General features: G+C 34.3%; 2 protein-coding genes across 2 annotated transcripts in view; both read left to right on the top strand.

The window, feature by feature from the left end:
- Positions 1–4,656, top strand: part of LOC143245644 (uncharacterized) — a 31,711-nt gene extending 27,055 nt beyond the window's left edge. The window contains exons 8-10 of the mRNA XM_076491993.1: positions 1,463–1,630; positions 3,073–3,201; positions 4,541–4,656. Coding sequence (XP_076348108.1) covers positions 1,463–1,630; positions 3,073–3,201; positions 4,541–4,656 — 413 coding nt within the window. The remainder of the gene's footprint in view (positions 1–1,462; positions 1,631–3,072; positions 3,202–4,540) is intronic.
- A 227-nt stretch (positions 4,657–4,883) lies between these two features.
- LOC143245372 (uncharacterized) lies at positions 4,884–22,630 on the top strand. Its single transcript, XM_076491636.1, has 5 exons — positions 4,884–5,039; positions 5,630–5,822; positions 12,767–12,941; positions 16,832–17,012; positions 22,339–22,630. Exons 1-5 carry the CDS (start codon positions 4,904–4,906, stop codon positions 22,425–22,427), a joined length of 774 nt encoding a protein of 257 aa, XP_076347751.1. The 5' UTR covers positions 4,884–4,903; the 3' UTR covers positions 22,428–22,630.
- The last annotated feature ends 1,694 nt before the right edge of the window (positions 22,631–24,324 follow it).

The raw sequence follows: 24,324 nt of genomic DNA, 5'->3' as shown, positions 1-24,324 counted from the left end.
GGTGTATAGCCCAGAACGCTAAGAGAGTCACACTGTGTCACCATTTGGTCTACACTTCAACACGAGGGATGGTAGATTACGTTTGAATTATAGTGGGTTATTTTGTGGTATATTAACATTTGTGTGTATCATATGTCGTTCAGCAAACTGCTATCAAGAAATTGTGTTATGTTTGATGACTATAGCAGATATAATGTCGTTGAAATGTTTTTTTACATTAGTTGTTACAGCGTGTACCTCTTTTCTAAGCTATCGAAGCATTGTTAGATTCATTTACTGATCAAAAGACGTTAACATTAAGCCTACTGTATTTTTAACATAAGACATTAATACTAGGCCTATTGTATTTTAAACATAAGACATTAATACTAGGCCTACTGTATTTTTAACATAAGACATTAATACTAGGCCTATTTTAAACATAAGACATTAATACTAGGCCTACTGTAAACATAAGACATTAATACTAGGCCTATTGTAGTTTAAACATAAGACATTAATACTAGGCCTACTGTATTTTTAACATAAGACATTAATACTAGGCCTACTGTATTTTTAACATAACACTTTAATATTAGGCCTGGTGTATGTCTTAACACCACATTCTTTATTTAGTTTGTTTTGTTGTTTTCAAAAAAAGAACCGTATAAAATGGTAATTCAGCTCCACTAAGTCAACTATATTCATGGCCGACAACGGTTTTCGCTAAATCTAATTTGGATGGGTGGCGTACAACAAAAACAGTTTTGGTCCGAAATATGTATGTATGTGCCGTTCCAATGGATATTGGTAACTTTGACGAAAACAAACCAAAAGAAGGCTACTTTCACTGTCGAAGTGTATGTTGTGTGTTTCGTGTTTTACTAAAACAACTTGCATTTTAATCCATTACATATTTATATATAAAAACACTTTTAAAGATACCATATGGACTCTGAACAAATAATTATACTGTACCATAAAGTTGAATTCAGTGAGAGGAAATTGTTAATCAAATAAATTATCATTGGAACCATTACGAATCCTTAGAAAATTTTGGGTATAAAATATCACGTATTATCTTTATTTTTCACACATATTTCAGTGATGGTATTGTTTTTAGGCAAATCTCTTAATCCTGTTTCGTGTAATGATCTGTATAAATACCTTTTCTTCAAAGAGATGTCGACATAAGATTATTCGCCACAACATTATAATGGAAATTGCAGTTATAAGCATACAATTTCTTATTATTTTTTCCATGCAATGTTTTGTAAAGTAAGTGTGTTTATTTTATTACAAACAACACTTTTTTAAGTATCCGTATTGTACATTATTCAAGTGCAAATTCGTGTGCGTAGAATATTGGATTATTAGTTTACTGGTGCATGATTATAGAGATCTATTAACCATATTTTACTTTAGAATAATTTCTTCTTGTTTCGACTATTCATAATTTAAACTACATTGTTTCGCTTCTCAGGTGTTAAAACGGGCTTATATTGGATGATGCCTCAGTTAATGAATAATAGACGTAACACGGATCATTCTGAAACTTACGATCAACGTTCAACCGTGAATGAAAACGAGGCTGGCTTTTTTAATTTTATAGTGGTCGCTGTTGACAACAGATTAGCTCTCTGGAAGTTTGGTAATTGTTTTTACTTTATTAAAGTTTTTCTTAGATTCACATGTGCAAGTATTTTGTTATTTGTTTGTAACAGAAGACACAAAAGATAGATCTCGACTTCAGTAAGTAATTTAAAAGTGTTTTAATGTATGATGCCAGATATTCCAAAACAAAACATTTTCATTGTAATTTGTCAGATGATTTTCTAAAGGCCAAAAAACATGTCTTGTGTAACGTAACACACAGTTAAAAAAAAAAAGTCTAGATCATCTGCCACGTTTGTCTTATATCGTAGCCTTCTTTATTTATGGCCTGGAATGGTTACATGGTTAGTACGCTCGACTTGCAATCCACGAGTCGCGGGTTCAAAACTTCTTCTCACTAACTGTGCACCCTTTAAGCATATCTTGAATAGAGGATAAAATAAGAATGTGTTTCATGCCAAACATTATAACAAGTGCAACATTTATTATATGTGAATATATACTTATAAAGTAAAGGAATATGTTATATTATATAGAGAATTAAATAACTATCCTTTTCAGGAAGTTAAAAGTATGCAAAGTAAATTGTTGGTTATGTACGTACCTCATTTAAATAATGAATGATATTCATGATAAACTTGATATATGCTGTAATAGTTGTTTCAAAACGACCCTCAGTAACACAGTGCATATATAGAATCATAATAATAGCATCTGCTTTCCGTAAGGCAGACTATGTATACCTAGTAAGATCATCTGCCTTTATAAAACATATCCAATAAAGAGATAAACATAATTCAAAATCTGTTTGCAATCCTAAGGAAATATCTGCCTATAGCAATAGATTCTCCTTCAAGAAGTTTAGTTGCACCTTCTGCCTACAGAACTTTACTGCTTTAATAAAACCTTGCAACACACCTTCTGGTGACACTTTGTGGAACTATGACATCATCGTTTTTTCTGGTGTCTGTGGCATCGTTGTATCCCCTCACTACAAATTGTGAAACACATAATGAATTTGACTTCACCAGGTTACTGGTGAGGAGTTGAATTACCCTGCAGCAGCTTAACTCAGTGACAAGTGAAGAAAAACTGAATAATTAATAATCATACACAACTTATCACACTGGTTACCAATTTTGGCAGCTACTGATAGCTCGATAACAAGAATTCCGAAGTTTATTTCTTAAGAATTTACAAAGACAATTCGACGTTCCAAGTGTACCTTTATTTCTTAACATATACATTAAAACTTAATATTTACATTGTTTAATATTTTAGGTTTGAAAGTGTGGATTGGCAGAAATACCCTTTTTTTTGTGAAAGGTGGCACTGCAGTTTTAATAATTAGTAAAATAACAAGTGGTGCTTTGTTATAAGAGTGTGTTTGTATTAAATAAAACTACATACTACAATGTTGGCGTGAATAAAGTAGATTTATACTTAACTAATAATTTTCAATTAATTACTTTTTTATAGATTCTCAAGAACGAAAAGGAAATTATATAAAACCTGATGATAACGTTTTGTTGAATGTTAATGAAATTAGAGCCACAGCGAAAAGTCAATCAGAATATGGACTAGCTAGGTTGATCGTTCTCGATGAATGCAAGTATATTTTGTACTGGTTTTACTTATTGTGTGACACAGAAACACTCAAAATAAGTTTGAAATTCTTTTGAGTGTGAATATGTGAAAGTTTACACGATGTGTCAGGTAAAGCTCTGTGTGAAATGTTACTTTTTAATTACAATGCAACTTTTCTTGAATTTATAGTTTCGTTATAAGTCCTGAAGATGTAGTTTTTATGTATTGAGAATAAAAAACGTATTTACTGTGACATGTGTTTATAAACATATGTTTATCAAGAATGAGAATATAATACTTCTGTTTGTTCTCTGTACTGGCATTTCGTACTAATTCACCAACTGTCAGAGAACTCACCACACCTATAAAAACTGACAAAATATACTACTTTTTTCAGTCGCACTTTCTACCATTTTATTCTGATTTCCAATTTCTCAGTTACACTTTAAATTTTTGTATGCCTAAATCTGAAAAAACTTCTGATAATCTGAAACTTTAAATCAAAATCTAATCTTTATACCTCATAATTCAAGTTGTACTAAGTGCAATAATGATTACACTAAGTGACCAATAAATAACATGGGCGAAGTCATATCATAATTGTTTTGACTGAAAATAAGTAACCATAGCCTTTAGAAAATTGTTTGTTTGTTTTGAATTTCGACTAGAGGGTATGGCTTTAATGATTATGTTCATGACTTACTCTTTTACCAACGAATTGGTTTGTTTGTATTTGAATTTTCGCGCGAACCCGCGAAACTAAGTCGAGAACTATCTGCCTGCTAGAAAAGAACGACCAGAAGGTATGGCTTTATGATTAAGTTCCCTAATTTAAGAACTATCTGCGTGTAAGACTAAGATCAGGGAAGGCAGCTAGTCATCACCACCCACCGCCAACTCTTGGGCTACTCTTTTACCAACAAATAGTGAGATTGATCGTTACATTGTAACGCCATACACGGCTAAAAGGGCTAGCATGTTTAGTGTGACGGAAATTCGAACCCGCGACCCTCAGATTCGAGTCGAGTGTCCTAACTACCTGGGTATGCTGATCCTGCTTGTTATTGGCTTGTGGATCAATCTTGAATGAATACTTAACTCACTTTTCCACTTTCTCTGGTAACCGTTTCTCCTTTGTTACTTTAACAACTCATTGAGTCATTGTTCCAGAATGCAATATGAAGGTATAACATACTTTTCATTTCATTATCAAAACGACCCTTAAGATCTGTATTTGTTAATATTCATCTATTGTGACAAAAAATAAAGATAAAATATTTCAATCCGTGTATTAAGTACCAATTGGAAATTAGTGATATATGAAGATTCAGGGACACTAGTGCAGTATTTGTGGTTCTAGACTTTGTTGGGAACGATTCACTGACATTTGATTTCAAGGAACGAGTTAGTCAAATTCAGCGTTTAATAAAAGATGACCTAGGAGGGTCGAGACGTTGTTCCCTGCTTCAAGACTAAAAGTGTTAAAACCCATTCCAGCGTTTCTGAGATACAAAAAGGTTTAATATACACATATTGTTAGTAAATTATTCCATACCAATTCACTTATTTTGGAATGCGTTATAAAATATAAAACAGTTTAGAAGTAAACCATTTTTCTTAACGTTTTCAGCCATGATCTAATTTTTGATATTTCATAGGTTAGGATTTTAATTATGAACGTTTTGGTTTCTGGACAGGTCACAACATACATGTTATTTGTCAGATGGTAACGCCCTCTTCCTTCAAGCCTCATTTACAGTCTAGGCAAAGAAAGATATTTTACGAAGCACATAAAGAAACTGTGTTTTGCGTTAAAGACAATCTTTTCTTAGAACTTGTCGATGGTGGTCCTCCAAAATGTGAGTAATTTTATAAAAACATATCGTTATAAGCTTTCATAAAACTTATTGATGGTGGTCCTTCAAAATGTAGGTCATGCCATAAAAACGTTTAGTTATTTAGTTTGTAGAACTTATTGATGGTGGTCCTTCAAAATGTAGGTCATGCTATAAAACGTTTAGTTATTTAGTTCGTAGAACTTATTGATGGTGGTTTTCCAAAAGTGTAGGTCAATCTATAGAAACATACGTCTATAAACTTCAAAATTTTATTCTAAACTGTATCTAAATAATATGTTATGTAGTTGTGTATATTGTTATCTGTATAAGTTATAAAAGTCAGGTTTAACTACAGTTATGCTCATGCAAAATATTTTTATAAAGAAATTCCAGAAACGTAATCCATAACATCGTTTTCTCTTTCCAGAAACTTTGACGTAGAAGGACATTAAATGCCTTAAAAGGCTTGAGTTATATTCTAATTTCTGAATGGGAACATAAAAAATTCATTTTCATGTTTACGCTATACAAAAAAATATTTGAATTTGGGTATATGTATTTGAATTTTAAAATATGTGTTTATGTGCAAGTTTTTCTCTTTGTTTCGATAGTTTCAAGTGTTGAAATGTCGGACTTTGAAAATAAAATGATGACCACTCCTGACAAAACTTCAGAAAGTTCATTTGAAACTGTGAAACTAAACAGTCTTGAAAATTTCTGGCTAGAACTTGGCAACATTGATCAGAAGGGTAATTCATCAGGTATTCCCGGAATATTTATTATTCAAACAAGAAAAGGAGAAAGGTAGGTTTATACATCATTAAATAAGTTTACAATCTAAGGTTTAGTTCTGTTGTTTTTTCTGTCACTAGAAGAAGCAATAATTTTAAATACTAAAAATTATTAATGTTATGGGATATATTGCGTGGAAAAATATTTCCATGTGTAGTAAAAAAGGCTTAACTTGATTTAACAAGACATACACACGCAGATGTGTTTTTATTAAAACAATATCAATGCAAGGTGATGTTTTCATAAATTTATTTAAACGACTTTAAATTGAACCATTCTTTACAATTATTTATAACGATTCATGAATAAAATATGAGAATAAATAAGACATCCTAAAAATTATCTTTTTTGGTTCAGAACCAATTCCAAGAGCAAGCTGCACTAACCATTTGACCAACAGGTTCAAAGATCCTGCACAGCACAAACTTCGGTTCTAATGTAATCCACTTCTCTTATTTGATTCAAAGTCCTTATGATGGTGGACGATACTGCCTGGTTATCTCCCTTGGTTAATGGTTAAAAGTTATTGACTATTGTAACTTTTGTTTAGGTTGCTTATTCGTCAATTAAGGAGAAAAAATATGCCAATTGATCAGGGCTGTTAATTTTGTTTCAGCATTGTCTGTCACTTCTATCAAACCCTTTTAGCTCATATTTTAATCTGTTGTTACACGTGACTCACGTGAACTATAAGATGAAACACGTGTTTTTCCTTCTTAAACTATTAACGGGCAACTATCTCTATAGTTTATGATCATCATGTTTTGTAGTCATTTGTATAATGCCACAAGTAATAAAACAGCTTCATTTATTTAAAAAGTAACTGACTAATACATAATTAAACCACACTAAATATCTTGTACGTGATTCAACAACTGAAGTCAAAGACAAATATCTGTTACAATATGATCATACTAGATTCATCTGTTCAACATGTGTATAAAATATTTATTATATTCAAATTAAAACTGAGATATATGCATTCACATTAACAATAACAAACGAACATTAAAACAAAATAAACGACGTAAAATAAAAGAGGTTAGGTAGGTCTTAAACGATTGATTGTTTGGTTATTTGGCGTTTATTGATGCAAAGCAACTAGACTATCTGCGCCAAACAACCGGAAAACAATAAAAGTGAAATTATTAAAACATTTAAAAAGAAATCAAGTTAAGATAAAACAATGACCAAGTTTCTGATACAAACTTAAATAGAATTAAAAAGGTTAATGACCCTTAAAATTTAAAGTAAGATGAACAGTGTCAGCATCGCCAATGACACTGTTCAGCGTTAGGGATAAAACTCATAAAAAATACATGTCTAAATTGGTGCCGTTATTCACGGCTGTAACGACGGTATGACATCAAAATGTGAACTATTGTGACCTGAGGGTCACACAGACTATACATTGGTGCAGCAGTACAAGATAAACAAAAGTGATGAGTTAAAAACTATGACCAATGTGTTGCCTAGTCAGAACAACTTCCTCCTTCCAAATCTTATGGAAGCAAGACGGCCAAATTGCAATGGGAGGTTTGATCTGGAAAAGCTTGTTATCACGTTGGTCACTCCTAGTGGACTGCCAACTGGCGCAGAGCCGAGCCTTGAATACAGGACCATAGTTCATGTATAGAACAGGCACGGCAGTGATAGCACCAGAGAAAGAAACTTAGCTGTGGTGTCTGAGAGCACGTTCCCGCTAATACTGGCGTGGCCTGGTATCCAGTAAAAGTGGAGAATAAGGAAAATAAGAAATGGTCGATTTTGAATATTGACGAGAAAAGGGTAAGAACTAATGCGAAGCGATTTCAGGGCAAGTAGAGAGCTAAGCATGTTGGTATAAATAGTATAATTCATGTTCTGCATAGTTTTTTATGCAATCCAGGGCAAGAGAAATGGTGTACAATTCGGCATTGAACACAAAAACTGTGGAAAGGATCCTGTTTGCAACCACAGAGTCACCTGATTTCGAACCATCTGCATTAATGGGAATGGAAGGATGGTTCGAAAGATTTTCGGCAAATAGAATGCAGGGCTCCCAATCAGGAGTATCCACGTTGCCAAAGAAAGGTCACTTTTTGGGATGGTAATAAGCCTTGTTATGATGAGCTGACCAGTGGATACAGCGATGTCATTCAAGAACAGACCAAATTCAGCCAGCTATGCCTGGTTACGAAGGTCAAAGAAAAGAATGACAGACTTTCTATTCTGAAAAAGCATAGCCCACTGAGGTAGAAAGGCACAACCCCAAGTTGGATGCTGTTGTAAGATAGCTGTGAAAGTGAGCTAGTTGATCTAGTCCAGAGGCACGTTGGCCAGGTGGCATCAATCATGGCTAGTTTTTCTCAGAATGATAGGAAAATTATCATTGCCTGGGTCACTGTCAATCTCACAAGAGAAGAGAGATAAGAGCAAAGGGGAGCAGATAGAGAGATCAATAGCAGTAAAAGACTGACTAGGTGCATGAATATAAATATATGAACTAGAAGTGAAGAGAGAGAGGTTGTGGTCCGAGAGTGTTTGCTCTTTGGAATGACCCTTCCCATCAGTATCAGCACCACTTCAGAGGCGATTAAGTCCATTAATGTCTCCGAGAATTAAAGAGGGAGTTAGTAATTATCCAATGAGAACATTAAGGTCTGATTGATCATAGATCTCTCTAGGAAACAGATAGTGAGAGCAAACAGTGATTGTCTGAAAGAAGGAAACACGGATGGCTCTGATCTTCAAGGGTATATCAAATAGCAAAGGTAAGGTGGGTCGACCAATAGAGCCATCCTTCCATTCACTCGTCCACTGCACAACCTGTCCTTTAGGTACAAAGGAAACTTCTGAAAGGTAATTGTATCGGCATACTTCAGAAACGTTTCTTGTGAGGATGATTAGAATCAATCAGCACCTTGATGTCATCCAAATTATAATGAAAACTTTGACAGTTCCAACATATTAAAGTGGTCGTTTTTACTTGGGTGAAGAGTCCTTCTGTTTCTGACCATTTTTTTATAGGAGGTCTATCAACCTCCATGAATCCTGCCTTAAGTCGATTGGGCAGGTATCTGTCAATGGACGTAGATTCCAGCGAATGAAAGCGTGAATGAATAATCGTTCTGCATCTTGGGGCTGAAGAAGAAAATGGGCCCAAGCAGACACTAGAAGCTGGAGCCAAATAAATTGAAATCAGGGGAGCCACTGGAAGGAATGGTAGAGACAGAGATGGGCATTGACTAATCAACTCACTTAATCATGGAGGGCAAAAGGCTTTTCACACGGTATAAAAGTGACTCATATGGAGTGATGTACCATATGTCTGAGATCGAGTGATGATGATAACGTCTGAGTCCCTGGATAGAAGATATTGTTCAAAGTATTTTAAGAATTGCACCTCTTTTTCCTCCATCCTTTTAGAGTAAGAAAGAAAGTAAGAGATGTGGGAACTGTTACAATTAACACTGCGAGGCTCCAGTTTCGACTCGTAGGCATCATGGTCTTTACCACCTCAACGAATACACATCAAAGACACACAACATGACGTTTTCGAGTGGTCGAACCTCTGACATTGGAAATATCTAAGAGGTTTGGGAATATATGGCTCTGCCTTACAGTTTACGTGTCCTGTCTTTATGACTGCAAGTGGATGGGGCAATGTAAACATTAAAATAAGTACATTTGCATGCAGCATTATCCCATTCTTACGTGTGGAGATAAGGTGCACTGCTAAACGCCTCAGCCGGAGAAACCAGCGAAGATTTTCGACTCGGGAATGGTCTTTAAATAACTTTCAAATTTAACTTCTCTTGAGGAATTCAAAGTTACATGGGGACCAACCTCAGCAGATTATCTTCATATTTTGGAGTTTGAGGTGTTGTGATGTCGATGTTTCCACCAAAATGTTTCCAGAGTGCAAGTTTTTTACTGACTTGGGGAGCAGTAAATTCCTATAATATTTTCTGAATGAAAAAGGGAGACATCTACCCTAAAAATTTCTCAAATAATGAATACGGAATCAGAAATCGAGGTGTTGAGTCCGATTGTGATGGTGACTGTATAACAGAGTCGTCCATACGTGGTTGTTTACCAATTATCTGTTTTTTAATTTTTCATGGATAGGAGTATCCATAATAAATAGAATACATTTCAGTGTCCACTGTTCCCACCCACCATGGAGCTCTTTGAGAGGACACACTGCAATGCCAAATAAGGACACTGCAACAACACCAGGGTTTTGTGAGCACTATACTCAATCACCAGTATCAGACACAATGTCCACAACACTTGTTGAGAACATCCAACACTGGTACTTGGTTGACTATAACCCAAGTGTATCAGCTGATTCAACCTGGGGGCCACCCTAAAGCTGCCCATCTACAAGAATTCAAGTCCAAAGTGGTATGTTAGGGTTTGATCTCTCAACCACCAAGATCCTCTCCTTCCTTTCATGGGTCGCCTCCCACGTAAACACGTGGGCGAATGTTTAGATCCCAGAAGAGGTAAAATAAAAGTACAGAACCTTCTTCCACCTCGAGGGGTTTAAAATAATAACTGAAATTTCAATTAATTTAGTGCATTAATGGAAATAGAAATACATACACATATATGTCAAGCACGAGCATTCCCTAGATTTAAATGAGGATAACACTAACTGGATACCTTTTATAATCAACCAGTGAGGCTGTAAATTTATAAATATAATAAAACACCTGAAGCAACTAAGCAATGCCTTGTTTTTCTATCTTTCTGTAACATCTATACAAAGGAGCAGCACCATAGGAAATGAATACCACCTGAGATAAATTATACAGCTCACAAAAGAAAAATTTAGAAAATGTCTTCTCCTAGAAAACTTTTAAAAATCTATACACTCACCTTAAGGTAGATCTTTATCTAATTTAATTTTAAAATGTATTTTCTGATAAATATTATAAAAATTTCTTACAAATTTGTTATTTCTTTATAAACTTCGATCCTAGGCAAAAATCCAAACACAAATCCTCTTAACTCATTTATAACTCTTGTTGTTATCTCGTTCAGAATGTTAAGACCATCTTTCAAACAGTTATTACTCATATTCGTCTCAGAACCAGACATAGATATAGAATCCAAGAAAAGGACAAAAGTAAAGGAAAAGAGATTAAAAATGAAATTAACCATAGACAACTTGAGTTGAAAGATGGTCTCTCATTTCTTCAGTTTAAGCAACCTAAGGATTAATAACGACATCTGAGTGAAAATAAAAAAAAAATATATAATAATAATACGAGTCTGACCTAGCCTAGTAGTTAGGGTAATCGAGTTATAATATATGGACAGTTTCACCAAATTCTTCACGGAACATGTTTGTGATTTCAGTCAATGAGGCAGAATAATGAGACAGTCAATACTGGTTTTTATGAGTAAAATGTAGCCGAAATCTTGGTAGCGATTGGTGTTGAATAGTTTCCAAACATCCAGTTTATCATTTCAAAATAAGAACAGCTTGTACAGTTAACCATCAAAGAACTTTTTGCAAAATTCAACAAACAAACAAACAGACAATAATAATATATTAACCATACCATTCCTGTCATATCCTGTTCTTTCACCCAATATTAGGAGAAGCAACATGTCATGGACCATTATCTCACACATGTTGACTTTCCATAGACGATTAACCATAATCAAAGTGCTTAGCAATTCGACAAGGATGACATCAGGAATTCACAAGCAGCATTTAATATAAGGTTCTCAAGATGTAGAAGAATGATTGGATGTGTAATACAATCTTAGCACTCTTGTGTTTAACTGGGCGTTTTTATTTTAAATGCTAAGTTTTTAGTAAAAAGCAAATATCCATGTGGTATTACTGTTGAAAAGGATTCAGAGGAAGGCTACTAGATGGTACTTGAGATGGTCAGGCTCTTCTGGGAAGATAAGACCTCTGATTGTGTTTTTTTGCTTTAGAAGAGTTAGAAGGAATATAACTGAAGTTTTAATACTGTTAAGCGAAATGGTGGTGTTGATGCACTATCTTTATTCGTATTTAATGGTAAGACACAGATATGCATCTTGGCAGGGTAAGTCATCCTCAGCTATGACAGCTTTACTTCTCCAACAGGCCGAATGGCTTTTGAAATGAACTGCCTTTCTATTTTAAAGTTTAGTATAATGGATAGGATGGCCAAGATGGATCAACATCCACCTTGTTATTTTGGTATTGTACATATGTCTGTAAAAATTCATTTTAGAAAAATGATTAACTTGAAACATACTTTCAGTAAAATCATGGAGCGAAAATGCATAACAAGTTCTTGTTAATAGTTTAACGCGCGTATGTCCATACGTTAGTTCCATAGAGATGTATGTTGAAACAAGTTCTTCAAAAATATTTCAGTGTTGATCCTCCTTCCATCTTATCGTAGTAGTTGAGGTGCTATTTATATTGTAACATCCAACAATTGTTTTTGTGTGAACTGTATTTTGGTTTTAAATACCCAAAACATTGATAGAACTTTTAAGAAATATAAGCATGTAATATTCGTGATAAGTGTATCGTATCAGCATGATATTGTTTTCTTCATATTTTATTACTAGTTATGTAAGTCAAATGTTATTACAGTAGATGAATATAACGTTCTCAAAATATTATTGGTCTGATAAACAGATATACTAGAACAATTGAGAGGCATGTATTTGTGTTGCTTATAAATCTATTTAAAGAGTATTTATTGTTAAAATATTTTAATATAGGGGAACTTATAGAAATTACTGAAAAATTAAATTTAATCGACCATTATATTTATATACGTTTCAACCAAAATAGGTTAAAGTTTAAATATCACCTAACATTATTTCTGAATAAATATAATCCGATTATGTATAACTGGACTGTATTTATGCGTAATTTCACAAAACCTTATAGTTTAAATTTCTCCTAACCTTTTACTGAGGTTTGTTTGTTATGTTCAATTCTTTTACAGCTCAGAGTGGGAAAGTTTACGGCCTGAAGGAAATCAAACATTTTATTTTGACACACCAATATCGTTTAATCCAACTATTGGATATAGTGGAGAGTTTCAAGTTTCAGTAATTTTGAAAACGTACGATTTCTTCGGATCTTCTGTGGTTGTTGATACTTCTCATTTGTATTTCATGGTGAGTCTTCATTTTGTTCTGCGAATTTTGTCTAAATAAAGAGCAAATTCACTTGATGTGACCTGCACTTTCTGTTTCAGAAATTCAGAAGGCTTTCTTTCATGTTACACAAAATTTAACACATTGGCCTTATTATTCTTCATTTAATTTAAGAAGACAATTTGTAATAAATACAACAAAGACGCATACATATTTCACCTACAACATAGAAATAATACAGGGTCAACCCACACTATACGAAAACATAAACTTCAATGTTGTTGTGACAAACCGTTAATCTCACTATCATTTGTAGTTCGTGATAATGAACTGTTTTCAAATTATAAGATAACCGATGAAACTGATGGTTTCGTATTCCTTTTTCGAATTGTTTCTACACGCACATAACTAGAGGGGAAACAGAAAACTTAATTTTAATATATGAAGGACAACTGATAATACCACTCAAATATAACATTACGTTTCTCAAACAAAGACAACAATTTACAACAAAGCAAATTCAATCTGTAAACTTGGCACATATTGAATGTCTTTTCTTAAAAGTTTTCGGACTAAAAAGGCAATGGCTGTTTTACAGAACATACTTGTTGGATGCTCTCCAGCAACCCAGCGGTGAGCTTGAGGGCTTGTAATGCTAAAATTCGAGACTCAAGCATTGCAGTGGATTCAGCCCAGAGGGTATATTATGCAGTTTTGCAATACAAACAAACCTAAGCACCATTAGAAAGTCGGAATGTAAAACCAATTTTTAATCAGTAAAAAAGAGAAACATCAAATTCTATAATCATAACTTGAGGTTATTTATTTTGAATTACAATCTGTGTACAAAACGCGAAATTTCTGTTTGTCCGTCGCGTTCACTGCGCAGATCACGTTTCCCTCATTGAGATCATGGGCAAAACGACTATTTTTGGTTGATATATTCGTTAGTTGTCTGCTACCGATACCGAACCGTTTAGGTATCGTTTACATGAATACTACATGAATAAATTGTACGAAGACTTGACATGTTTTGTAGGTTTGAGTTAACATTTAATTGCGAATATGCCACTATAGGTCTATTTAATTATAGATAATTAACTATTCATTTACTGATACATCATATGTATATATGTGTTTATAACCTCACTCACAATAGAAATGTATACAGAATTAGAGTGTCTTGCGCGAAAAAGCAAACAATAGGCCAAGCCTATAAAATCAAATCATGTCGTCTACCTTGTATAAATAGACTCGTTGACAAAAAGAGTAAGGCTTACATTATATTACTTATTCTGTACACTGGAATTAAAGTAAAATCAGCGTAACTGCTAGAGCGCTTGTATCAGGTGGAATATGAGATGAACTTCGCGTTCATATATTTGATTAATATTGGGCTATTGCTTCACAGTTATGAACTACGCGTCTACAAATGCGTCATACATTTAACCTCGCACACAATAGAAATATGTGCAGAATTAGAATATCGTGCGCGAAAAATCAAACTGCAGACCTAGCCTATACAATATAATATTAGTAATCTAGAATCAAGTCAGTGAGTGTATTTTATTCTAATGTTTTTTAATCTGGGTGGTTCTATACTTGTAATTAGATTTTTTTGACATTATAAAGTATAATATTTTATTTTGTTTGTCGTATCCTTCATACATCAATGTGAATAGGGAATCGTATTCATAAATATATATTAACTACATTAAAGCACATTGAACACAATGTAATATACATATTTACGTTTCAGATTTTAATATTTGGTGAGTGTTGACGAAAAATAGAGCTAGGCGTATCCTCTTCGCCAGAACGGATGCACGCATACTTATCTAGGATAATCTAAATATTTTCCAAAAGGGCATATTTGTTTTTGCTAGTCAAGGAAAAACAGAAAACGTTATTCACAAGGAAGCCCTACTTTAAAACAATTTCGTAGTTTATTTTCAAACACCAAATCGAAGGTTATTTTTAATAAAATCATTTTTCTTTTACTTATCTAAATAAAGAATGGGAAAACAGAAGGAGTGAGCCCCCTCCCAACGAAAAAAACTACAAAAAACAAAGGCAGCGCTGGTTAACACTGTTATTAAACAAATAATAATTGACATAATGTTCACCAGAATAATTAATTTATCGATGTAACATTCTCATCTATAAATTGCTAGAACACATAAAGCTAAGAACTTACTACAAAACATTGCTGTATTTATGGATCACACAAAACTGTTGGGTAAACACTTAACGATAAGAATAATGTACATGTAAATGATGATATAATATGTTGCACAAACCAATACTGGGAATAAACAGGGAATTAATTGTTTAACTGAAACATTGAGTATATTTAATAATAAATAACAAAATAGAAATGTTCTATACATTTAGATAAAATAAAACAAGTAATGATAAGGTGGCGAATATTTATGTATGATATTAATAATTTGTATCATTAAACGTGGAAGCTGAGAGGTTATATCAAAGTATGTTCTCAATTTTCCAACATGACCATACATACATATATATATATGTATAGGAACACACACACAGAGAAATGATCATTAAATAAGTTAATTGTAAATGTGCGATTTCTAGTCAACAATATAAACGACAAAATCTAAATTAATGTTTCCATGACTAGTCCTTGTTGTCATCATTAAAAGTCATTATGGATAAAGTCTGTGGCCATAGCAACGTAATACATTGGGGATATTTAATCCATTAAAAACAATACAGACGCCAATGTGAAACAAGACAACAACTTTAGGAAATCAGTTGAAGGTTAGGAGCTTAATGGTTAAACCCACAATTTCTCAACTCCAACTGTCTTTCACTGTCTGCAGTAATTTCTGGGAAGGCAATTACACTTAATATTTGGATACACCATTAACTAGAAATAATTCACAGTAAATTTCTATGATGTAAAACTCCCAACCTCTACCGTTTCACGAGATGTACAAAAAGGTAAAATATTCCCATATTAAAAATATACCATCTTTCAGCCCTCCGCTAATACAGCGATATGTCTACGGATTTACAACGCTAAAATCAGCGGTTCGATTCCCTTCTGTGGGCTCAGCAGATAGCCCGATGTGGCTTTAATATAAAAATACACCCACATACCACCTTTTATTTCTTCAGGACTTCCAACTTTAATCCTTTTGTCCAATAATTACAAACTGATTCCAAACAAAACTAAAACCTTTAATTTCCCGTCCTTATCTCCTTTTGAAAATATATCTATAAACAGGGTGAACTTGCAGCTGGCCTTTCTACCCCAATACACTAAACAATGTACTTGTTGCCCTTCTATTATAAGCTATATAGAGTGTGTTTTTAGTTGTAGTTTCACTTCATTCAGTATATTGGCTAAATCTGATCTCTACTTCTGTAGATACTTCTTTTGTTTAGTTAGAGTTTCATTATTTCATCAGTTCTATTTATTTGCAATGCTTCTTTGTTTTGTTGTTATTCTTCAATCCAGTAGGGTTTCAAACATTCTTTTTTTTTTTAGATGTCAACCACAGTGGCACAATGGTACGTGTTCGGACTCAAACCACTAGAAACTGAGTTTCAATGTTCGTGGTTCGCAGAGCACAGATAATCCATTGTGGAGCTTTGTGCTTAATTTCAAACAAACAAACAAACAGTATTTAGAAGTCCAACTTAACAAACAAAGAGTATTTAGATGTCCAACTTAACAAACAAACAGTATTTAGATGCCCAACTTAACAAACAAACAGTATTTAGATGTCCAACTTGACAAACAAACAGTATTTAGATGTCCAACTTAACAAACAAACAGTATTTAGATGTCCAACTTGACATCAATTCTGTGCTGTGTAAATAACGCTCTTCATCGTTCCTTGGTTATATAACTGATTAAAACAATATTTTCTGTTTAGATGAAAGTTAACTATGCTCCATCTGCCCGAAGGAACCCACATTTTGACCAGCTTCCAACTCTGACTGTAAATGAAACCGACCAAGGACGACCAGTTGTTGAATATACGGATCCATTGTATGAACATTCAACTCTCAGGTCTTTAGGAATGATTGTGTTTCATGCTCATTCAAGTCATTTAGGTTAGTTTGTTTTATATAGATATATTTGTAAGTTGTACACGTATTTTAAATTACTCATTACTTCGTGTTTTCACATCTAATACACGATATAGATGTGGACTTATAAATATGTGCATTGTGAAAATTGTATAGGTATTTGGTAATTGTGTTACTGAACGTTCACTGTAACAAATTTACCGTTATGTGTTTATTTTAACACTCATTATTTGAAGTTGATGCATGTGGCGTATATTGTTGCACTTGTATTGTGCAAGTCCCGCCTTTTCTCTTAATTTGTAGAAATTTTTTTACAGTAAGAATCAACAATATTTGTTTTACGACAATTATTGCGTGTTCTTGAATATTATTGAACATTCAAAAATTGCGCCTTAAACAATATAAATTGACTCGCTGAGAGACACAACAGGCTACAGTCCGGATAATACAAGCCTCGAAAGATGGAATTGTGATTAATACTCATTAATTGGAAAACTACAGAATCTTACCAGGAACACTTATAGATTTTGAAAAGTATGAACTGTTCAATGTAAATATAAGTGAGTTAACTTCAAACGTTAATGTTTTCTCAAGAGCATTAGATATCTTCCTCGGTAAAAGTGAGTTTGTAAACTGTGTTAGCCAAACAATAATAGAAGAATTCAAGATACCATTCGTGTAATGTGAAGGATGTCTGTAAGACAATTTTTAATTTTCTAAGGAGAGAGGTATAATGGATTTACCGTTATACGTTTATTTTAATACCTACTTTGTTTCAGTTTGATGCATGTGACATATGTCGTCGGATGTATATTGCGCAAGTCCCCATGTTTTCTAAATTTATAAAGATTTTTGAGCGTAAGAATAAAAAATATTTGTTTTATGCAAATGCTAGAGTGTCTTTGAAGATTGTTGAACATTCGAGAATCGCGCCTTAAACTATATAAACTATATATTGTTTTTGAATTTCACACAAAGCTACTCGAGGGTTATCTGTGCTAGCCGTCCCTAATTTAGCAATGTAAGACTAGAGGGAAGGCAGCTAGTCATCACCACCCACCGCCAACTCTTGGGCTACTCTTTTACCAACAAATAGTGGGATTGACCGTCACATTATAACGTTCTTACGGCTGAAAGGGCGGGCATGTTTGGCGCGACAGAGATGCGAATCCGCGACCCACAGATTACGAATCGCACGCCATAACACGCTTGGCCATGCCATGCCATAACGCGTTAAGAGACAGAAAGGAATATTATTGGTCGGCTATAGTCAATATACCATAAACTTCGGAAGCTATAACAATGATTAACTCTTAAAAATCAGAAAACTTCGGAATTTGACCAGGAGTGCTTATAGGTTTCAAACATTACGAACTGTTCAACTTCAAAGTGTTAATTTCGGACTAAGTATTTCTACGAGGACATAAAATATCTTCCTCGGTAAAAAGGGAGCTTGTAAACCGCGTTCAGCCAAACAAGACTAATTTGGTTTGGTTTGAATTTTGCGCAAAGCTACTCGAGAGCTATTTGTGCTAGTCATCCCTAATTTAGCAGTGTAAGACTAGAGGGAAGGCAGCTAGTCATCACCACCCACCACCAACTCTTAGGCTACTCTTTTACCAGCGAATAGTGGGTTTGACCGTCACATTATAACACCCCCACGGCTGAAAGGGCGAGCATGTTTGGTGCTCGGGATTCGATCCCGTGACCCTCGGATTACGAGTCGAACGCTTTAACACACTTGGCCATGCCGGGCCCGAATTTCATTGTATGCTGTAGCATTAAGATTTCCCTTCACTGGAATTAATAATCATTGCCCAAACCATGAAAAACAGAGCCAGACCATTATTATTCCTCCGCAAAACTTTACAGTTGGCACTATGCATGCAGGCAAGTAGCACTTTTGTGGCACCCACCAAACCCAAATTCGTCCATCAGTCTGCCAGATAATGAGACGTGAATCATCACTACAGAGAACGAGTTTCTATTTATCCCGAGTTCAAGAGCAGTGTGCTTTACAACACTCCAGCCAACGCTTGGCTTGGGCATGGTGATCTTAGGCTTGTGAGTGGCAGTTCAGCCATAAAAACCCATTTCATGAAACTCCCAACAAACAGTTCTTGTGCTGACGTTGCTTCCAGAGGAAGTTTGGAACTCGGTAGTGAGTGTAGCAACTGTGGACAGACGATATTTACTCAGCAGTCCCATTCTGTTAGCTTGTATGGCATACAATTTCGTGAATGAAGTGTTGTTACTCCAAGTCGTTTCCACTTTGCAATAGCAGCACTTACAGTTGGCCAAGGCAGCTCTAGCAGGGCAGGACTTTGACGAACTAACTTGTTCATAGGTGGCATCCTATGATAGTGCCACGTTGAAAGACACTCAGTTCTTCAATAGGATATATTCCACTACCAATGTTTGTCTATGGAGATTGGATGGCTGTATGCTTGATTGTGTGCACTTGTTAGCAATGGGTGTGGGTACAATAGTCGAACCCACTCATTTGAATGGGTGTCCACATACTTTTGGCTATGTAGTGTATTTCACATGTCAAATAGGCCGAAAGCTGCTCAGTGGTTTGCATATCGTGTTATGGACCTGATGTTTTATGACTAGTGCTCCTTTACCGGCAAAAAAAGAAATGAAAAACGCACTCCGCTGTGGGTACGTTATAATAGATATAGTTACGTTCCATTCTTCAGCCTGACAAGAATTATCGTTGTATTTTGGTGACAGCTTAACATTTATCGAGCCGATAATTTCAAAGTTAAGGACCGCTAGTGGTGCAGATAACCTCTAGCATTATATCTTCAAAACACTTGAATTAAACAGAAACCATAGTTGAAATTTTTTTATAAAAAGATCATCAAAGCCTCAACTGAATTCTAAATATATATAGTTTTGATACTTTAAATGACGTGGACTCTTCACACTAAATAATGAACCAGAAATTTTAGTTCGTACCTAGATTACCAAACAAATTTAGTTTTGATATCCATGAGATGCGTGATGACTAAAACCCATTTGAAGTAAAAACTTATTTCAAGACGATTGGTATGGGTATTTAAACTTATATATATGTGTGTGATAGAGAATAACGTTGTTCTCTGTTATATATTAATAACAGTTTTAATACAGCCGACCTGTGATACGTTTCCATAACAATATAACTGTGTTTTCTCATAACGAAGCCACATCGGATTGTCTGTTCAGTCCACCAAAGGGAATCGAACCTCTGATTTTAGCTTTGTAAGTCCGTAGTCTTACCGCTCAACTAGCGGGGGACAAACTTCAGTAACAGAATATAGTATTTTTAGTTGTTACGAATATCAAACGAACGAGGAACTATCTTAAGTGGAAATTATCAGAAAGTTTGATTTTTAAAAAGATTTTAATTCTTAAATTTGTAAAATTCTATTTATATGTTTTTTTAATTTACTTTGCGTCTTGAGAATTATTTTAATTGTAAATTAAATGTTTGGGAAAATTTAGAAATGGAGTCGCGCAAAATTCTAAACAAAAGGTTTCATTGGTAGTGAGGTTCCACGTGTATTACCAACAACAGTGCTCACTGATCTATAAAATTTGTAATGTAAACTTTCTTTTACAGTTACATATTTTTATAGCTTGTGGTTTCCTTAGGCGACAGTATATTACTAGGAAATAACGTTTCACACAAGAACCAAATGTCAGTGTTATCAAATAACTGGTAGGTACTAACATAACGTTTCACACAAGAACCTAATGTCAGTGTTATCAAATAACTCGCAGGTACTAACTACCATAAACATAAGTAACTTTCAAAAACTCGTCATTTTGTTACTTGTGAGTGAAACACGATGGTAAAAATAAACCCTACGTTTGAATATTTATAATACCTTAATACTTCCACATACCTCACGTGCTTGTCACTTCATTTCTTATGTCATAGTGGTGGGAAGCTACCTTGTACTCATTTTAAATGTTCAGTAATTGTTTTTCAAAGAATAGAAACAGCTACCTAATATTTTGACGAAAGATATAAAATACAGTGTGCTTTACATGTCTCTGAAGAGGCTCTATTGTCGTTTTCGTTGTCTTATTTTTCCCTAATTTAGACCCCTCTCAAGTGGTACATTGAAATTTATGTGGTTCATAACGTTACAAATCCAGTTCCGATACCTGCTGTGGACATAGAACCGATATAGTTTCCTCTGTCTTATAATTCCGAAACTAAATAAAAACTGGTAAACAAATGGGGAACCTCGCTCCAATTTGGTTGTAAATCTTTGACTAAAATTGTTGGGAGTTGAAATATTTATACAAACGTTTCAGTTAACTGAATGTTTGGTTCTTAAGTCTAAAGTTTAAACCAAACAGAAAAACTCTGGACGAACGGGTGAGACCTATAAGGTACTTTATTTCTTCAATAGGAAGGGTGAGAATGTGATTGGTGAGAAAATTTGAAGAAGTTATTACATATCTTTATTGACCGGTTTGGAAAAAACAACCACTTGAAATTACATAGGTCCATTTCCATGTTATCTAAATTTAGGTATTAATTCTCCATCTCAGGAATAGTTTACCTTAAACAACACGTGTTATAATATTTCTAAAATCCTCAGAAGTGTTTATTACTCAATGAAATTATAACTTTAATAAATTTGTTATGAAAGGTAAACGTTATGTGGATGACGTAGAAAAGTGAGTTATTATTTGAAAAGTAATGACATTTATCTTTAAGATACACGTGAAATATGAATAGCTGTATGATTTCACATTGATATTCCGTATTATGAATAATATATCCTGTACATGTTACTGACGTGGCGACTGTGTTTTAAAGAGACATGCTTTGAAAGGTATCTTATTATAAATTACAATGTATGTAACGTGTTTTATATTAATATTTCATGTGTAAATGTGTTATTATATATCCTAGTTTGTACTGTTAAGAGTTCCTCTACTGAAACAGTTACTTTATATGTTTGATAATAACGTGTTAAGCATCTTGTGGGATGGGTTATGAACAATTACATGAGCAATTCTGCTTATGAGGAAATTTCTGCCTTGGTAAGTCATGACATACACATTTCTACTGCAGGAATGATGTATCTTAAGTTTGTTTGACTTTTATTACCTTGTTATTTTGTGTTCGATCTACAATAAAGTAACACTTGCATAAATAACCTGTGTGCAAGTGAGGCTTGTAAATAGACAGACTGCATTCTTTAATATTTCTATTTTTCAACAAGTAATAGGATAGACGTGGATTTCTTAGAAAACAACTGGTATTTTGATAGTGATAAATTATTCACAGAAACTTTTACGTTATCAATTAAATCTATAATTATGCTTCTTCTTTGTGTAGGTGAGTGGGAGGCGAGAATCCATAAGAAAGGTGGACAGTGGGAGCCTCTTTTCATCAGACATCACTTAAAGTCGTTAGGTATGACATGAAAATGATTTCTGGTGAGGACTTTTGTACTTTAAATAATTTACACAAAACATCCAACGTCCACAGTTTTGTCCTGCTTTCTGCTACTGACCACATAAGATTCCGTGCCAATTCAAGTTGGCTCTGGTGGAACAAGTGGGAGGCAATGAAATACACATTGTTAATATACTCAGCTTGGAATATGTCTGATTCTGGAATTTCTACAAAATGGGTGAATATAGTTTTTGTTTTTCAAAATGATTTTGGATAACATTCAATGTCTTTACATGGTACTAATAAATGGAAGTGCCAGTTTTTATCAGATTTATCATAATGTTTTTTCCTCTCGTCTTTCAACCGCTGAACCTTAAATCATGCATTTCTATAGACTTCCTTACCATCCACCCCTCAAACATTTTAAAGTTTTCAAGCTGTCATTATCAATAAATGTATTTGTATGTGAGCTGTGCTTATGTTACAATAATTAGACAGATACAATAAACGTTTTAATTTAAGAGGACAGTGGGTTGATATGTTGAATAAATCCACATGGTCTCCTACCTTCAGTCTAGGTTTGGAGATGACCTTTTTTACTCTTCTAAGTTCGTCTAAACGGAGTTTAAAATATTTTTTATAAAACTATACAGTGGACTAATTGAACATTGCTGTTGTTTTTAATTAAGCACAAAGCTGCACAATGTGCTCTGCCCACCACGGATATCGAAAACCGGATTTTAGCGTTGTAAGTCCGCATACATTCCGCTGAGCCATTGGGAGCACCAGTTGAACAAGCTGCAGTAAAAGTATTTTGAAAAACATGCTATATTGAACACAATTTGCTCTAAAATGTTTCATAATTTGCATATTTAAAATTCGTAACTAACGAGTTTTAAGTTAATTTTTGTCTATTTCAAAATTCGAAGCATTTTAATGAAATAGTTCTGTTCTTAAAGAGACTGCCCTTATCTCCCATCAGTAAGGACCTACAGCCCATTACACAAGTTTGTGTTTGTTTGTTTTGAATTTTCACGCAAAGCTACATTTGGGGTATTTCCGCTAGACATATCTAATTTAGCAGTGTAAGAATATAGAAAGGCAGTTAGTTATCACAAACCACTGCCAACGACTGGGTTACTCTTTTACCAACGAATAGTGGAGTTCACAGTCACATTATAACGCTCCCACGGCTGAAAGGACAAGCAAGTTTGGTGTAACAGGGAATCGAACCTGTGACCCTCGGATTACAAATCGAGCGCCCGAACCACCTAGCCATGCCAGACAACAAGTTTATATTAAACAGTAACATAAACCAAATCTTTGTTTAAAATAGTTTATTCAAGAACATTTGTACAAGCAGTGTATGACAAACTTTGTTACCCCCTAATGTTTACTTTCATCGTGAGATATTCCCCCCAGTGATATACACTCATGGCCAAAATCTTAAGGCCAATAAACATAAAGACAAAATATGCATTTTGCGTTGTTAGACTCAACTACTTATTTGAGTAGAGCTTCGAATGATGAAAATAAGAAAAGGGAAAATGAAAAAACTTTTTTATCATTTAATAGGAAAAATGTGAACACTATGAAATTAGCCTAAATACTAACTGTTTAAGACTCAAAAGTTTAAGACCATACCAAAATGTCCTGCGGGTATAGTGGATTATAGTGTTGTCATGCTGAAAGATCCGGTAAATTCCACACAAGTGAGGGCCTTCAATCAATAAGGATGCTCTCTCAAACATGCCAATGTATCCAGCTGCTGTTTGACGCCTCTGTATAACCTGAAGTTCCACTGTTCCATGGAAGGAGAAAGCACTCCAGATCATGATGGAACCTCCTCAACTTTGTCGTATATCTTTATCGTGGGATATCTTTATCGTGCCAGCAACGTTGGAAGCTATCTGAACTATTCAGGTT

Source organism: Tachypleus tridentatus, chromosome 2 (genome assembly GCF_004210375.1).
Source record: "Tachypleus tridentatus isolate NWPU-2018 chromosome 2, ASM421037v1, whole genome shotgun sequence".
Taxonomy (NCBI): domain Eukaryota; kingdom Metazoa; phylum Arthropoda; class Merostomata; order Xiphosura; family Limulidae; genus Tachypleus; species Tachypleus tridentatus.
This window is presented reverse-complemented; position numbering and strand designations above follow the sequence as displayed.

What these genes read in the sequence shown, in the direction of transcription:
- LOC143245372 (XM_076491636.1), top strand. Translation starts at nt 4,904, where the DNA reads ATGGTAACGCCCTCTTCCTTCAAGCCTCATTTACAGTCTAGGCAAAGA. An exon ending in CTTCTCATTTGTATTTCATG is followed by an intron (nt 12,942 to 16,831) that starts GTGAGTCTTCAT and finishes TTTTCTGTTTAG; the next exon opens with ATGAAAGTTAACTATGCTCC. An exon ending in TGCTCATTCAAGTCATTTAG is followed by an intron (nt 17,013 to 22,338) that starts GTTAGTTTGTTT and finishes TTCTTTGTGTAG; the next exon opens with GTGAGTGGGAGGCGAGAATC.